The sequence below is a fragment of the Meles meles genome, chromosome 10, assembly GCF_922984935.1.
Source record: "Meles meles chromosome 10, mMelMel3.1 paternal haplotype, whole genome shotgun sequence".
NCBI lineage: Eukaryota > Metazoa > Chordata > Mammalia > Carnivora > Mustelidae > Meles > Meles meles.
In genome coordinates this window covers 89,452,453-89,470,205 of record NC_060075.1, presented here as the reverse complement: position 1 = coordinate 89,470,205, position 17,753 = coordinate 89,452,453, and the positions used below count along the sequence as shown (strand labels likewise).

At 43.4% G+C, this 17,753-nt stretch overlaps 1 protein-coding gene across 2 annotated transcripts in view; it reads left to right on the top strand.

Annotated features, from left to right (window-relative positions):
* PUS7 (pseudouridine synthase 7) overlaps positions 1–17,753 on the top strand; it is a 60,176-nt gene that overhangs the window by 22,371 nt on the left and 20,052 nt on the right. For both annotated transcript variants that reach the window (XM_046021554.1, XM_046021553.1), the window contains 3 exons: positions 1,362–1,473; positions 3,263–3,340; positions 17,409–17,537. In XM_046021554.1, coding sequence (XP_045877510.1) covers positions 1,362–1,473; positions 3,263–3,340; positions 17,409–17,537 — 319 coding nt within the window. The remainder of the gene's footprint in view (positions 1–1,361; positions 1,474–3,262; positions 3,341–17,408; positions 17,538–17,753) is intronic.

Sequence of the window (17,753 nt, the reverse complement as noted above, 5' to 3'; positions counted from 1 at the left end):
GCCAAAGAAATACTTGTAATATTTTTGTTGTCCAAGACAGAAGAGACTCACCTTCACATTTATCAGAAAGGGAAAGCAGTTCTCTGAGCATGCAAGCTGTGGCGGTTTTGCAAGATGATCCATTGATTCATTTGTTGTTTACGTTGTAGTGTAAATCACTAACGTACCAAGAGTGCTTTTTGCCTTGATACTTGATACTTGATACTAACGTACCAAGAGTGCATTTTTTGCCGAATGTACCAGCAACTTCAGTACCAGAAGTTTCTTACGTCTCTGAAGAGGACAGATTCACGAGTTCATGCTAAAGGATTATTTTTAGGGACAAAGACAAAGGAACATTTTTAAAAGGAGAAGACTCTAAGGATTGTATGGAATACTTTTTCCACAGTTTTTCTTTCACAAAGTTGTAGAAATCAAGTGAATTAGATTTGTGCAGATGACATTTGCTGCTGTGTGTCGCTCAAGACTTGGGAACATCATTGTACAGCGTCTGGAAGTGGGGTTGTGGCTTACCTGTTTTTCCCAAACTATGTTGATTTTTCACAATCAGAGTTTAAATTCTAATAATTTAAAAATACGTCTCTGATGATAGTACATTTAAAAGAACATTTTTAAATGTTTTCCAAGGCCTGGGCATATTGGTCCCTTTTCAGAAAGTTAAATAATCAAAACAACTATAGTTCAGAAGTTCACATTGAAAATTAACATTTAACCTGGCTTAATTTTTAGAGTTTCCTTTTCCCAATGAATAATGACCATTACGTTTTGAATGCCAGCCGTGCTCTCTGCCAGGTAAGCGTTTGTAAACCACCTAGGATTAACTCAACTTTTGTGAAGGAAGTGGCCTTTGGAAAGCTTGAACGTGTCACTGAGGCACCTCCTCACAAGCTTTGTCCCCATCCTTGCTGAGGCATATATGTGTGAACTCCCGGCTTGGGATATGAGGAAGGGCGTGTAGATTCCAAGGGGAGTTCTCTTTCCCTCTGGACCGTGTGTGTTCCAGAAAGCCAGTTACCCACCAAGAAGATATGCGCTTGTGAAGTAAACGCACATGGGGAGTGGGGACCCCTCTGTGTGAGGGGTTGCTCTGTGTGAGTATGGCTGGTTAGTCGTACTCATTTGTCGCACAACCTGCCTTTCAGCTTTTGATTGTGAATGTGGAGTCTCCAGTCACAGGAAGTGTCATACCTATAGTCCACACAGCTGTAACCGCTTAACCTGTATTTCTTGTCAGACTAGATCGGATTTCTCACTCAGAGGCTCTCTAGCAAAAAATGAGCTTGTAGGTTTTATAAGCTAAAGCTTACGTTTAGAGCATTTTTGTTATGGTCTGTATAACATTTAATTTTTTTGTTTTTAAGATCCAAGAAAACATTCTTGGCCAAAATCTAGGGGAAGTTACTGCCACTTTGTACTGTACAAGGAAAACAAAGACACCATGGATGCTATTAATGTGCTGTCCAAATACTTACGGTTAGTATCTCGTTCTTGTGTGGACACAAAATGACAACACAGGAATTTATTTTCTTCTTCCAATGCTAATGAAAAACAAGCAGGAAAATAAGCAAACAGATAGCAAGTGTGCCCTCCAGTTACGGTTTCCTTAGGCAGTAGGTGAATTATTTATTTACTTTTTTACCTTCGTGCATACTGCTAATGACTCAAGATGGAAATTCTGTAAGTAAATAGTTATCATACTAGCCCATCCAGTTGAAAATAAAAAGTAACTTGCTTCCTGGAAAGCCTGCGCTTTGATGTGTTTGCAGGGGTTTGCTTAACTATACTGTAAACTCTTTAATTCTTGGAGATGGACTTGATCGAACGCTTGAGACCAGTCAGATTTCCTCCTGGGAATGCAGATAGAGCAGGTTTGAGTCTCTGAGGATCGGCCAGGAGCCGAAGAATTGTTTTTCAGTTGTGGATACAGGCACTGCAGCCAGTCTGTGTGCACTGGAAGTTTACTTTCTGACACACATTTAACCCAGTTTAAACATGGTGCACAGTGTGTCCGTCCACTGGGGCCACCATACCAAACTGTCACAGACTGGGGGGCTTCAGTAACAGCTCAGGAGACTGGGGGTCCCAGGATCAAGGTGTTGCCAGGTTTGGGTTTTTTCTTGAGGCCTCTCCGTGGCTTATAGATGGACACCTTCTCTGTGTGTGTGTCCCGGAGTCTGTCCAGATTTTCTCTTCCTGCTGGAACAGATTGGATAAGGGCCCCCCAGCAGCCTCATTCTAACCGAACCACCTCTTTAAAGGCCCTGTCCAAGGGCAGCTACATTCTGAGGTACTGGGGTCAGGGCCAGTAAGGCTGTATTCCAGCCAGGAGGGTGCCGTACCCTACAAGGGACATTATTTTGCTCTTGTTGCTTGCTCTCTGGGAGAGAGTCGGTGGGGTCTGTCTGTCCCTGAGCCTTCGAGGATACACCATTGCAGAGGGACTTCCTCTGACATGGGCAGTTGGAGAGCGCGCAGAATTCAAGCAGTTTGTCCTGTCCTTTTCCTTTTCACGTGGAGCAGTTTCTATAAAATACTTAATCGTTAACTGGCTTAGTTACATCTTCATATCACAACTATTCAGATCCCTATTACAGTGTTCAGCTTTTTTATGTAAAGAAATACCATGAATTTATGGAAACTGTATTATTAACTTTTTAAAAACTGAAGATAATAAAATTTCCAGAGTGGTATGTTACGTATCTAGAATGAATTCCTCTTTACTTCACTGCCATGTCATCTAAAGAAAGGCCTACGGTCGATAGGAAGTGCATTGTTTCCTTTTGGTGACTGGCTAGCAAAGTCTTGCGATGGCACGTTTTTTTCACTCATAGCCACAAACATTCTAAGTCAAGCCCTGCTAAGAAGGTTGCTGTCCAGGCATCATTTACTTCCTTAGCTTGCATACCGTTTCCTGGGTACATTTTATTTTTTAATTTTTTAAAGATGTATTTGTTTATTTGACAGAGAGAGAGAGATGACAAGTAGGCAGGGAGGCAGGCGCGGGGTGGGGAGCAAGCTCCGCACCAAGCAGAGAGCCTGATGTGGGGCTCGGTCCCAGGACCCTGAGATCATGACCTGAGCCGAAGGCAGAGGCTTATTAACCCCCTGAGCCACCCTGGTGCCCCCGCTGGGTACATTTAAAAATCGAGTTTCTCCTTACTCTTCTATTCTGGTACCATTTTATTTTACTTTGTGTCTTAAATGAGAAATACGATTTTCTAATGATGTGCAACTTCATATGGTTTTGTTTTTGTCTTACCAGGGTCAAACCAAACATATTCTCCTACATGGGAACCAAAGATAAAAGGGCCATAACCGTTCAAGAGATTGCTGTTCTCAAGTAAGTACCAAGTACATGTCAGGATTCGTTCTGCAAAATCCCTGGTGCCACCATCCTCAAATTCACCGTGAGGAGGTTTCTCTCTTCTTTTTCTTTTCTTTTTTGAGAGATTTATTTGAGAGAGAGAGAAAGCATAGGGAGGAGGGAACAGAGGGAGAGAGAAAGCAGGCTCCACACTGAGCACAAGCCTGATGCATGGCTTGACCTCACCACCTGAGATCATGACCTGAAATCAAGAGTCAGACGCTTAACCGACTGAGCCACCCAGGCGCCCCTCTCCTCTCTCTAAATGGTGCCTCTTCCTATTCGAAAAATCAGTTTTATTCCTTTTTCTTCTTGCTTATCTGTATTTCCTAATGTTTTTAGGAGCATACAGGTATTGTTTGTGTGATTTTTAAAGGATTTTTGTGGTAGAGTCAAGAGAATAAGTGCTTCTTTCTTTCTGTCCTTTTTTGTTCATTCATTATTAAATGTAAGTTACTTAAAATTTAATTACAAAACAGTGAATCTTTTGTTACACACTGGGGATATACAGATGAAAAGATGGTCTGTGCTTTTTTTTTTTTTTTTTTTAAGATTTTATTTATTTATTTGACAGAGAGAAATCACAAGAGAGGCAGGCAGAGAGAGAGGAAGGGAAGCAGGCTCTCCACTGAGCGGAGAGCCCGATGTGGGACTCGATGGTCTGTGCATTTAAAGCAATTACAATTTAATGGAGCAGACAGGCAAGTAAATCAGAGCTTATCACACAGTGAGATAAATGTGGGGGTGTTAGGGCAGGCCAGTTTCACTGAAAACGGGATGCTCTAGTTTAATCTAATCAAGGCATGTCCGCCTTCACCAGTGACATTTTGGAATGGATAATTCTTCATTGTGGGGGCGTCCTGTGCATTGTAGGGCATTTAGTGGCAACCCTGGGCTCTACCCATTGGATGTCAGCAGCTTCCTCCCACCCTTCAGTTGTGACAACCAAAAATGTCTCCAGACTTTGCCAAATGTCCCTTGAAGGGCAGAGTCCACCTGGGCTTGAGAACCACTGGTCTAGATTCTAGAAGGATGAGTAGGAGTTTTCTGGGGCTGCAGAGGGTCTAGGGTTGCTTGTTGTTTTTTTGTTTTGTTTTGTTTAGGGTTGCTTGTTTGAACCAAAAAAATACCTTGTGAAAGGACACTGGAAAGGATTTGGGGAGCACTACACATTTGGTACTTGGCAGGTGACTTTAGTCTTCTGGGAGATAGTGAGAAATCAAGGTCCTCAGACCCTGCAGGTCGTGGTGAGGATCTTGGACTTGGCCATGATCTAAACGGAGGGCACTGTGTGGAGAGGCAGGAGTAAGGAAGGGTTGTGACTGGAGCAGGCAGGTGACCCTGGAGATCGTGGCCATTGCTCTGTCCTGGGGACTCTGAACCCAGCCAGTTGAGTGAAAGAAAGGGGAGATGATGAATTTATAGCCTTGTGAAGTCAGTCACACACACACACACACACACACACACACACACACCCACCCCACCCCCCCATCACCGCCCCCTGCCCCAAGGTAAGGAGTGGTGGGAGGGAGAAATAAAGGGGCAGGAGGAAACTTCTGAGGGTTATGGGTGTGTTCACTATCTTGAATGTAGTAATGGTTTCATGGGCTTATCCACGTGGTAGATTTTGTACATTTTGAATATGTACAGTTTACCACACGTTACTTATACTGTAATGATAAATGAAGTCATCTGTGCTTGCTGTCCCCACTTAAATAGGTATATTTATTTGTAACTACCTTACCTTTTCATAAAGAATTTGAGGCGGCCTCTCCTCTTTACTCCACGGTCCTCTATAGTCTGCTGCTTTCCCACGACTATTCTGATTCACATGAAATGGTGTCGGGTTTAAGCATCTGGCTGCATCCTAATGGTTTTGCACCCTTTTCCTCCTTGACCTCGGGAGGGAGGCGTGATGTAGTCATGAAAAGCAAAGTAAGAACATCTCTCTGTGACTCCACTAAGGTTTGTGGGAATCTTGACATGTTTGAAAGAGCAGCAGGAGACACCTAAAAATGTTCCTACATGGTGGCCTGTTCTTTTTCATCCTGTGATGCAGAATGTGGAGTCATCTGCTAAGAGTGCAGGGGGCAGGAGTAGGGGAGGGAACTTGAAAAGAGTGGGAAGATTTGAAACTGCGTATGCCGGTAGTGGGGCCACTGGGCTAGCCAGAAACCCTGACGGGTCAGGGGGAGTAGCAGTGGCTTGAGGACTCTGGTGTTTCTGTCCTCTGTACCTAAACTATCATTGTAGTCAACTCCTATGCTGTCTGGCTGGTTCTGCAAATTTTTTCACCAAAATTAAAAAATAAGTTTAAAAAAATCATAGTAGGGGTGCCTGGGTAGCTCAGTGGGTTGGGCCTCCGCCTTCAACTCAGGTCGTGATCTCAGGGTCCTGGGATCGAGCCCTGCATCAGACTCTCTGCTCAGCGGGGAGCCTGCCCCCCCCACCACCTCTCTGCCTATTTGTGATCTCTCTCTCTCTGTCAGATATATAAATTTTAAAAAAACATAATAAGTTCACAAGCGACTGGCTGGCTTAGTCAGTAGAGCGTGTGACTCTTAATCTCCGGGTTGTGAGTTTGAGCCTCATGCTGGGTGTGGAGATTACTTAAAAATAATATCTTTTAAAAATTAAGTAAGTACGTTAGTTGTTTTATTTTCCTCCCAGAAGGAACGAGGTGGAAAATGAAAGTTCTGCCATAATTGTACTCCTTCAGAGATTGCCTTGTTCACAGTTGGTGTGTTTTTTGTGGGGGACTTCTTTTTCCCCTGTGAACCAAAATATTTATATAAAATGTGTTCTTGTGAACAGTAAACGATGTACCTCTTTCCCTTTTAGTACATAGCAAAAGATATGTAAAATATGGCAAATTCTAATTACTGATGTTGACATTGTTTCCCATTTCTTGCTATTATAAGCAATTCCATGAGAGACATATTGGTAGCTAAATCTTGGCACACATCTGTGAAAACTTCATTAAGATAAACTTAGCAGAGAAGGGCGCCTGGGTGGCTCAGTGGGTTAAGCATCTGCCTACAGCTCAGGTCATGATTGTGGGGTACTGGGATCGAGCCCTGTGTCAGGCTTCCTGATCTGCAGAGAGTCTGCTTCTCCCTCTCTCTGCTGCTCCCCCTGCTTGTGCACTTTCTCTCTCTCAAAGAAATAAAATCTTAAAAAACAAAACCAAACAAACTTAGTAACAGAATTCTGACTTAAAGGGAATATGAAACTCTACGGCTTCTTTTTTTTTTTTTTAAGATTTTATTTATTTATTGGACAGACAGAGATCACAAATAGGCAGAGAGGCAGGCAGAGAGAAAGGTAGGGAAGCAGGCTCCTTGCCAAGCAGAGGGCCCAATGCGGGGCTTGATCCCAGGACTCTGGGATCGTGACCTGAGCCCAAAGCAGAGGCTTTAACCCACTGAGCCACCCAGGCGCCCCTCTACAGTTTCTTTTCACAGCAAAGCCTAATTACCCTGTGGAAAGGTGGTACCATTTACACCTTTATTCTGCTTCCCCAGAATCCTCCCTAACACGTGTTATGGTTTTCTGGGGTTTTTTTTAATCCTTTACTAATCTGAGGGTCAAAAAAAGCATCTCATTATTTTATATTGGGTTATATGATGTGAAATCTTTGAATATTTGGAGTGAAGGTATTTCTTTCTCTTCTTGGTCAGCCACCAGGTGTCACACTTGATCACAATGCCGCTTTGTCTTTGGAGCCTTTTGCTGCTTTTCTCATCTTCCTGTTGACTAAGTAAGAAACTACATTAGACACCTAAGTGTTGGCCTTTGGAAGGCACATAGCACTTATCTCGCGGATGCAGGCGACACCCTTCGTTGGCTTAGTGGATACCCGGGGCCGGGCAGGGTGGCCTTTCCCGTGAGAACGGGTACACAGGATAACCCTACTCTGCCACATGGGGGTCTTGATTATTGCTGAATCGCCCATTCCTAGGAATAAGCAGCATTTCTTTTCAGCTTCATGTAACTCTCCAGCCACCTCGTAATTTTAACAGGATCTCCAGCAGGAACAGCCCCATTCAGAATGATTTGTTTCTTTTCCTGTCTCTTCCTGCCAGTCTCCTTTCTGAGCCTGGGCCAGTGTTTCGCTGGCTTTGTTAATAAAGGCTTTTTGTGCAACGTGTTGCTTAGGTTGGCTCCTGATGTTTAAAAGTGAGATTTTTAGTAGTCCCAAGTTAGTCACAGAATTCGCTATGAATTTAAAACTGTAGAGCTCTATCCAAGATCATCAAAATTAAAACTGTGAGCAATATCATGAAGATACTGTCAACCCCATTCCACCTCTGCTCAGGGAACACCCATTCTATAAGAATGAGTATACCTCTTGCTTTCTGCTGTGCTAGTGGGGTTCAAAAATATGTGTCTATTGTGTATTCAGGCAGAGGTAATGGAGTATGCTTCAGCCATGTAAAGAAATGAAGTACTGATACATATTACAATATGGAGGAACCTTTTTTTAAGATTTTATTTATTTATTTGAGAGAGCAAGCATGAGTCGGGGGAGGGGCAGAGGGAGAAGCAGGCTCCCTGCTGAGCAGGGACCCCCCCCCCTCCCCGCACCCGGGACAGACGCAGGGCTTGATCCCAGGACCCTCTGATCATGACCTGAGCTGAAGGCAGATGCTTAACCCACTGAGCCACCCAGGCACTCAACATGGATCAATCATAAAAACATGATGCTAAATAAGTCAGACAAAAAAGGCCACATATACGATTACGTTTTATGTGAAATGTCCGTAATACAGAAACGTATAGAGACAGAGCACATGGGTGGTTGCTAGGGGCTACCGGGAGAGGGAATGGATTAATAGGTGTAGGGTTTTTTGGGGGGCGATGGAAATGTTCTTGGATTATATAGTGGTAACAGTTGCACAACACTGTGAATATACTAAAAACTGCTGAATTTTATACTTTATAATGGTTAAAGTGATAAATTTTAGGTTATATTAATTTTATCTCAAAGAGAGAAAACACCGGAGTTGTCAGGTACTCCCATGGCTTCCAGGGAGTACTCTGCAGAATCTCGCCAGAGCTGCCAAGTGCCTGATTACTTCTTCCCTCTTAAGTATCCTGTTTGCTTCTACAACAGCAGTTATGACCAAAGAGGAGTTCTGTCGTCCTTGTTCCCCTCCGTTCCTCCTGATCTCTGCTTCCTAAACTCCTTGGGATGTAAGTCCTGGACTAATTTATGCCCTGTGGTCCCACCACTGTCTGCATATGTATGCAGATAAGGACCTGGTGTCCTTTCCTCTTGGACCTGCCGCTGGCCCAAGGCCGCACGAGCCTTGCTTTATGCTGTTTGGTCCTCGGATTAGATGTGGTGAGGAAGGGTACTGGACTGGGAGCTTTGCCCATTTCCCAGTTTCTCTCTCTAGCTTCCTATGTTTTATATTAATTAATGGTGCAGTGACAGATTTTTTTCCCTCAAGAAATTTGGTCAGGCTGCTTTTGCACATGTTGAGCTGGGAAACAAACTGATTGATATGCAGCAAAGAGATGATTGCGTATCTTCAGGAAGCATAGGGAAATTTTCAGCAAAGAAAAAGTTCTGTGAGATGAATTAGCAAGCTGGTATTATATAGATGATTTTTAAACAGTTGGACTCAGTAGACAGCATGTTTTTAACTAAGGATATGACAAAGTTTGCTTGTCAGTTCTTCCTGGGATGTTGGGACTTCAGCCGGGCGGAGGCACACACTGTGCAGGGCGGCTTCCGTGACGAGCTGCTTTGGGTGTGTGGACCGGGCACTCTGGGGCAGAGCTCGGCCTTCCGTGCTAGTCCTGGGCTCAGGCTTCACAGCCAGACGCACACGCCCATCCAGCGCCTGCATTTTCAGGCCAAAGCCAGAACATGGCTCCTGACAGCAGGAATGAGCTCCAGGACTAGGGCTGAAAATCAGTCCAGAGCGTCAGGTGTATTGTTCCCCGAGGTGAAGCACAAACACCCTTTGTTGTTGTTCTCAGAGTAGATGTCTTTTCAGAGGAAATCTGAACTTAGAGAAAGTCAAAAACCATCTTATGCACAACGAGGTACCGTACAGCATTATTTGTGATTTTGAAAAATTGTGAACAACCGAAATGGCCCGAATTGGAGAATCTTAATAAAATGAATGGTTAAAATAGATGAATTTTAATTGCTGCATTGTTTTCGACCATGTTAGAGTCTTTTTTTTTTTTTTTAAGAGTTTATTATTGACAGAAAGCATAAGCAGGGGGAGGGACAGAGGGAGAGGGAGAAGCAGGCTCTTGCTGATCAGGGAGCTCTGACCAGGGGCTTGATCCCAGGAGCCTGAGATCATGACCCGAGCTGAAGGTATAGTCAGTTGACTGAGCCACCCAGGTGCCCCATGTTAGATTATTTCTAAAAAAACAAAAAGCCAAAAACCCTTTTTACTAAAGTAGAGATGCAAGTTGTCATAACAATATAAAAATACTGTAACATGACAAAATATGAAAATCTCAAATGAAAAGCCAGTGTCATATTTATTGGGAAAATACCAGAAGCATTTCATTTAGAGTCAGGAGAAAAATAAATAAGGATGATCATACTATTACCACTATTTTTGTTGTTGTTCTGGACAGACTATAGTATAAACAAAATTATTATTCTTTTTTAAAAGATTTTATTTATTTATTTGACAGAGATCCCAAGTAGGCAGAGAGGTAGTCAGAGAGAAAGGAAGGGAAGCAGGCTCCCCACTGAGCAGAGAGCCCGATGCGGGGCTCGATCCCAGGACCCTGGGATCATGATCTGAGCCAAAGGCAGAGGCGTTAACCCACTGAGACACCCAGGCGCCCCTAGTACAAACAAAATTAAGAAGGGACACCTGGCGGGCTCAATCAGTAGAATACGCAACTCTTGACCATGGGATTGTGAGTTCAAGGCCCATGTTGGGTGTAGAGATTATTTATTTACTTTTAAAAACATTTTATTTATTTATTTGACAGAGAGAGATCACAAGTAGGCAGAGAGGCAGGCAGGTGGTGGAGAGGAAGCAGGCCCCCCCGCTGAGCAGGCAGCCGAATGCAGGGCTCCATCCCAGGACCCTGGGATCATGACTTGAGCCGAAGGCAGAGGCTTAACCCACTGAGCCACCCAGGCACCCCTAGACATTAAAAAAAAGATCTTTTAAGAATTTTTAAGAAATAAGTGTTGTAAAAATTAGAAGGGTGGTGGCCAAGTTGCAGTTTTTTGTCATAAATGATTATTTCTACTCAAAGGAGTTGACTGAAAGTTATACAAGGTAAGAAAGATTAATATAGGGATGCCTCAGTGGCTCAGTTGTTAAGCGTCTGCCTTTGGCTCAGGTCATGATCCCCAGATACTGGGATTGAGCCCTGCATCGGGCTCTCTGCTCAACGGGAAGCCTGCTTCTCCCTCTCGCACTGCCCCTGCTGTGTTCCCTCTCTCACTGTGTCTTCTCTGTCAAATAAATAAGTAAAATCTTTAAAAGGAAGGAAGAAAGAGACAAAACATCATATGAAGACAATATCTTAATGGAAATTATGATGGAAAAGAAGTTTTTTACACAAGGAGAAAAAGATAGATAGATAGAAATAAAGATAGATAGAAAGATAGATAGAAACATATATATATATATATGATTTTTATGAAGAAAATTTTGAAATACTGTTGAGAGATGTAAAAGAACTGAATGAATGAATGATACAACCTGTTCTTGGTCCATATAAATGTCTTTTCTTATTGAATAAGTGTATAAATTTGTGCTGCTACTAGTGAGAATAGCAGTAGAATGATATTGTTTAAGTTAATCATAAAGTTAATGTAGGAAACTTAAGATGAAAACTAGCTATAAAAAAAAAATTCTAGGGGCGCCTGGGTGGCTCAGTGGTTTAAGCCTCTGCCTTCGGCTCGGGTCATGATCTCAGGGTCCTGGGATCAAGCCCCGCATCGGGCTCTCTGCTCAGCAGGGAGCCTGCTTCCTCTCTCTCTGCCTGCCTACTTGCGATCTCTGTCTGTCAAAAAAATTTTAAAAAATTAAAAAAAAAAAATCTTTAAAAAAAAAATTCTAGAAGTCACTAACCAAGGGGGATTAACCTTAGTATATATAAAAGCATATAGAAATTTCACAGTTAAAGCAATTTGATCTTGGCACATAAATCAGTAGAATAATTAGAGACCCAGATCCATCCACAAATTTACTGTGTATTCAAAGTAGCATTTAAAATCAGCAGAGGGAGGTGCCTGGGTGGCCAAGTTGGTTAAGTGTCTGCCTTCAGCTCAGGTCATGATCCCAGGGTCCTGGGATTGAGTCCTGCATCCGGCTCCCTGCTCAGTGGGAAGCCTGCTTCTCCCTCTCCCACTCCCCCTGCTTGTGCATTTGCACGTTCTCTCTTTGTCAAATAAATAAATAAAATTTTTAAAAAATATAAATAAGATCAGAGAAAAAAAGTGGCTGAGTCAATGAATGTTGTTGAGATAACCGAAAAGCCATCTGGGAAAAAAAAAATTGGCTCTTTACCTCTGTTCCCTAGTCTGAATAAATCCCAGGTGAATCAAAAATTTAAACATAAAAAAGGTACAAAATAATCAGTGATGACGTTTTGTCTGTCTTCACTGAGGAGGTAAAGTGGCAATGCTTTGTAAAAAAATTTTTTTTTCACACAAAGAAACCTTTTGTTTGAAGTAAAGAAGGTGATCACTGGGAATGGCTTCCAGAGCTGTGACTCTGCTCTGCCAGAGAGTAACAAAACCGGTTACAAAGCAGCACCAGCCACAGTATCACTGCCCACGGATACAGATAAATACATATTTATTTTTTTGTAGTCAGGTCCTTGGTGCAGTTTTTTTACTCCACAGTTGGCCTCTTTAGAAGGCCATAAAAGGGGTACCTGGGTGGCTCAGTCATTAAGCGTCTGCCTTCGACTCAGGTCATGATCCCAGGGTCCTTGGATCGAGCCCTACATAGGGCTTCCTGCTCAGTGGGAAGCCTGCTTCTCCCTCTCCCACTCCCCCTGCTTGTGGTCCCTCTCTCTCTGTGTCTCTCTCTGTCAGATAAATAAAATCTTAAAAAAATAAAAGGCCATAAAGCAGAAAGGCATGTGTGATACTGTTAATTTAAAATGTGGAGTTTAATTTAAAATGTGGAGTCCACGCCACTGAGTAGCTGCTGACACGGTTGCCAGTTTATGTGTGAAAAACACTTTCCCCCTTTCACCTCCTTGTTGCTTAGGATGAGGAGACGCCATTATTTAAAGCTGGGACCGAGAGCAGGAAAGCCTTCCCGAGTCAGCAGGACCTGTCCTGTATTGCCCTCCGTTGTAATATCCACTTTTGGCGTCACAGGCGGACTGGGGAAGGAGCAACGGATGCTCCCATTCAAAGCCCCTGGGCAGCAGTGCCCTGAGGTCTTTCCTTTTTCTCCACGACCAACCTGGTATGAACTTAGAAAACCCTAGCAGTGAAGGTCAGTGTGTTGGTGAGCGCATGGCCTGCTCTAAGTGAAGTGTGACAAAAAGGAATCACTACCGTAAGCAAAGGAAAAAAAGAAAAGTGCCCTATTTCCTGCAAACAAAACAAAAAACGGTAGAAGTATTCTATGCTTGGGGATCATTTAAAAACAAAAACAGGGGCGCCTGGGTGGCTCAGTGGGTTAAAGCCTCTGCCTTCGGCTCAGGTCATGATCTCAGGGTCCTGGGAACAAGCCCCGCATCGGGCTCTCTGCTCAGCGGGGAGCCTGCTTCCCTTCCTCTCTCTCTGCCTGCCTCTCTGCCTACTTGTGATCTCTGTCAAATAAATAAAGTCTTTAAAAAAAAAAAAAAACCCTCTGGCTAGGGATACCCTGAGTATGTCTTTTTTTTTTTTTAAGATTTTATTTATTTATTTGACAGAGAGATCACAAGTAGGCAGAGAGGCAGGCAGAGAGAGGAGGAAGCAGGCTCCCTGCTGAGCAGAGAGCCTGATGTGGGGCTCGATCCCAGGACCCTGAGATCATGACCTGAGCCGAAGGCAGAGGTTTAACCCACTGAGCCACCCAGGCACCCCACCCTGAGTATGTCTTAAACCTCAGAACTATTCTTTGTTTTAAGATTTTATGTATTTGACAGAGAGAGGAAGTGAGCAGAGAGGGAGAAGCAGACTCCCCGCTGAGCAGGGAGCCTGACATGGGGCTCAATCCTACAACCTGATCTGAAGGCAAATGCTCAACTGACTGAGCCTCTCAGGCAACACTAAATCTCAGAACTATTTAGAAAAAAAAAAGATTCATGAACATAACTAAAATTCTGCTCTATAGTCCCTTGTTTACAGAAGAATGCCACCTAAGGCAGGAGGAAAGGTAGATCAAGAAAAACACTCTCTCTCACATTAACACAGCAGTGTTTGCTTCAGGCAGTAAGACTCCTGAGGTACCTGGACAGGCAGATGAAATACTGGGGAACAGGATAATCCATCTAAGAGGGAAGGTCCCTTTACAGTAGAAAACCCTAGCACGTACCATCCTAACCCAGTGATTAAATTTATCATCATCAGTGATGGACAAACTGAACACTGTTGCCTTTTGCTGGGATCCACTGAAAAGGTCGTAGCATCACCTAAATAATGTGTTTATTTGAGTCGGATCACGAGGAAACAATCAGACAAATCTGAATATAAAGGCACGGTGTGAGACAGCTGGCCTGGATTCTGCCAAAAGTCAGATACCAACAGAAACCAAAAGGCTGGGCCGATGCTAACCGGACGTCATGACGGCCGTATGCAGTCCTTGGTTAGATCCTGAATTCAGGGAGCTTTAAAAAAATTGAAATGCTGATCATGTAACGGGTAAGTGTGGTTGTGGACTGCCTATCAGTAGTGTCGAATTCATGTTGGGCTTCCTGACCGGGACCTGCATGGGTAGGGGTCTAGGATACACACACAGGGGTCACTAGGGTTAAGGTGTGATGTCTGCAACTAACTCAGAATCATTCAGTAAAGTATTTAGATTTCACATGTGTGTCTTTGTGTATGCATGTGTGTGTACTGTTTGCGGGTTCCTAGGTTAGAAAGAGACTTATAAAAGGGGAGGGAGTTAACAGTTGGTAAATCTCTTAGAACATAGAAGGTTACAGTGTTGCCATTTTCCTCCAGCTCTGAATTTTTTTTTAATAAAACAGGTGGGGAGAGATTTTCTAATGTATAAACTACTGTAAATAAACTACACTCAGGGCGCCTGGGTGGCTCAGTCAGTTAAGTGTCTGCCTTTGGCTCAAGTCATGATCCCAGGGTCCTGGGATTGAGTCCCACATCGGGCTCCCTGCTCAGCTCTCCCTTTGTGTCTACCCTCAGCTCATGCTCTCTCTCTCTCTGAAATAAAATCTTTTTTTAAAGATTTTTTTGTTAATTTACTTGAGAGAGAGAGTGCATGAGAGGTCAGAGGGAGAAGCAGACTCCCCACCAAGCAGGGAGCCTGATGGTGGGATTCGATCCCGGGACTCCAGGGTCATGACCTGAGCCGAAGGCAGCTGCTTAACCAACTGAGCCACTTAGGCGCCCAATAAATAAAATCTTTTTATGAAAATAAGCTAGGGGTGCCTGGATATCTGTCAGTTAAGCAACTGCTTTCGGCTCTGGTCATGATCCCAGGGTTCTGGGATCAAGCCCCGAATCAGGCACTCTGCTCGGCAGGGGGCATGCTTCTCCCTCTCCCTCTGCCTGCCGCTCTGCCTGCTTGTGCTGTCTATCTCTCTGTTGAATAAATAAATTAAATATTTAAATAAACAAACACAAAATGGGAGATAATATTTACAAACTATGTGGTAAAGGACAGATTTCTTTACTCAGAAAACAGAAAGAAAAATAATGACAATCCAGAATACGTTAAAAAATAAAAAAGGACAAACCAGCAGTTCACAACCAACATATGTAGAAATGTTTAACCTCATAATAGGAAGTGTGCAAATAAAAACCAAGGTTAAATATTTTTTTAACAGTCTGACAGACCTCAAAAAGGTTTATAACAGGCTATGGCAGGAGACACAGGGATGAGGCAGTAGGCACTCATATGTTAATAGTGTGAGCATGAGTTGATAAAACTTTTTTGGAGGGCAGTAGGGATTAAAATTTAAAATCCACACCTCCGACATCAAGGAATTTACTCTGGGAATGCACCCATATAGATGCACAAAGACGTATGTGTAAGGATGTTTGCTGTAGAATTGTTTGTGGTAGCAAAAGTTAGGTCGTTTAAATGTACACCAATGGGGGTCAGATAGAGGATTGAATAGGCAGGACAGCAGCCTCCCGTGCACCTGGACAAAGAATGCAGCAGCCTCGACAGTACCATGTGGATAAAGCGCATCTCAGATATGCATTTTTAAGTGGAAGAAAGCCAAGATGCTAGGGCACCTGGGTGGCTTAGTTAAGCATTGACTCTTGATTTCAGCTCAGGTCATAATCTCCTGTTCCGGAGATCAAGCCCCCGCATTGGGCTCCCCACTGAGCGGGGAGTCTGCTTCCCCTTTCCCTCTGCCCCTTACCCTGCTCGCATACACGCTCTCTCTCTCTAAAAATAAATAAATCTTAAAAAAAAAATGCTGAACAATTTATAATGTAACAGAAGAGGGGAGGATCTGGGTGCTAGTTACATGGTTGAGTTCACTTGGTGAAATTCATCGAGCAGAACACTTAACAAATCTTGTATTTTTCCATATATACAGCATATAAAGATCTTACCAAAAAATTCCAAAAAGGGAGGAGACTGGGTACACCTATGCCTCTTTATTCAGAAAATGTTTCTGGAAGGATGCACAAGAAACTGTTGGGGCATCTGGGTGACTCAGTGGGTTAAGCCTCTGCTTTCAGCTCAGGTCATGATCCCAGAGTCCTGGGATCGAGTCCTGCATTGGGCTCTCTGCTCGGCAGGGAGCCTGCTTCCCTTCCTCTCTCTCTGCCTGCCTCTCTGCCCACTTGTGATCTCTGTCTGTCAAATAAATAAATAAAACCTTAAAAAAAAACCAAGAACTGTTAACATGGGCTGGTGATGAGGAGAAGTGTTGAGGGATAGAGAGAGGACATAGGTTTTTCAGTTCTGTGTTCGTTTTCTATGTAAATTACTATTAAAGAAGTTAAGGAATTTTTCATGAAAATTCTCTTATATCTTTTAAAGATATTTTTTTTTTTTTTTTTTTTTGAGAGAGAGCAGAGGGAGAGGGAGAAACCCTTTTACAATCATGATCCTGAGGCTTGATGCCAGGACCCTGGGATCACAACCTGAGCTGAAGGCAGACACTTAACCAGCTAAACCACCCAGGCGCCCCACTGTTACACCTTTTGAATGATAGCAAGGTACACATTTGTAGTAGAATGCCATCTCTATCTCTATCTCTATAATATGTTTGGAAAAAAAAAAGGGAGGAAATGCAAAGTTAGATATTAGCAGATATTTTTTCAGGTGATGAAACTGCATTCTTTTTCTTTATACGTTTTCAAGTTTTCTTCTTAAGATTACAGTATTTTTCTGATAGATGAAAATAGGACTAAGGAATTGCTCTCTGTTATTATCCCCTTCCCTCTCACAAAATGTAGCAAATTACAGATAATGATTGTTCCATTACTCATAAATCACAGTAGGCTTTATGAATATAAATGTGGCCCAGGTTAATCTATCCAGTAAGATCGAACCAACATCATTTTGCTGGAGGAACAATCCAGAGGGAAATGAGAAATGCTCAGGCCACTTGCCTGTGTTTCTGCTCCTCATAACTTGGTGCGGTCTTGTTTCTAGCTGTTGTTTCCTGTAGCAGGGTGCCCAAAACTATTTCATTCAGGCAGTATTTCTTTTTCTTTTCTTTTATTTATTTGACAGAGAGACAGGGAGAGGGAATACGGGCAGGGAGGATGGGAAAGGGAGAAGCAGGCTTCCTCCTGAACAGGAGCTTGATGCGGGGATTGATCCCAGGACGCTGGGATCATGACCTGGGCGGAAGGCAGACGCTTAATGACTGAGCCATCCAGGCGCCCCTTCGGGCAGTATTTCATGATCCTCTTTATGCTCCTTTTTTATTTTATATTTTTTAGAATAACCGCTCAAAGACTTGCCCACTTGAACAAGTGCTTGATGAACTTTAAGCTGGGGAATTTCAGCTATCAGAAAAACCCTCTGAAACTGGGAGAGCTTCAAGGGAATCACTTCACAGTTGTCCTCAGGTAAAGACCTGCAGGTAGGAGTGCAGACCAGAGAGGGTCTCGCTAGGCCCCCTCACATCTGTTTGGAATAGTTATTAATCCAGGTGAGCTGGTTCTAGCAGGTGTGGCAGTGAGGGAAGGCCCAGCAGAGCCTCAGAGGGCTGGGAGAGCAAATAGTGCTGGAGAATTGTACCAACACCCCTCACCTCTTCAAAACTCAGCACCTCCTTTGGAAAG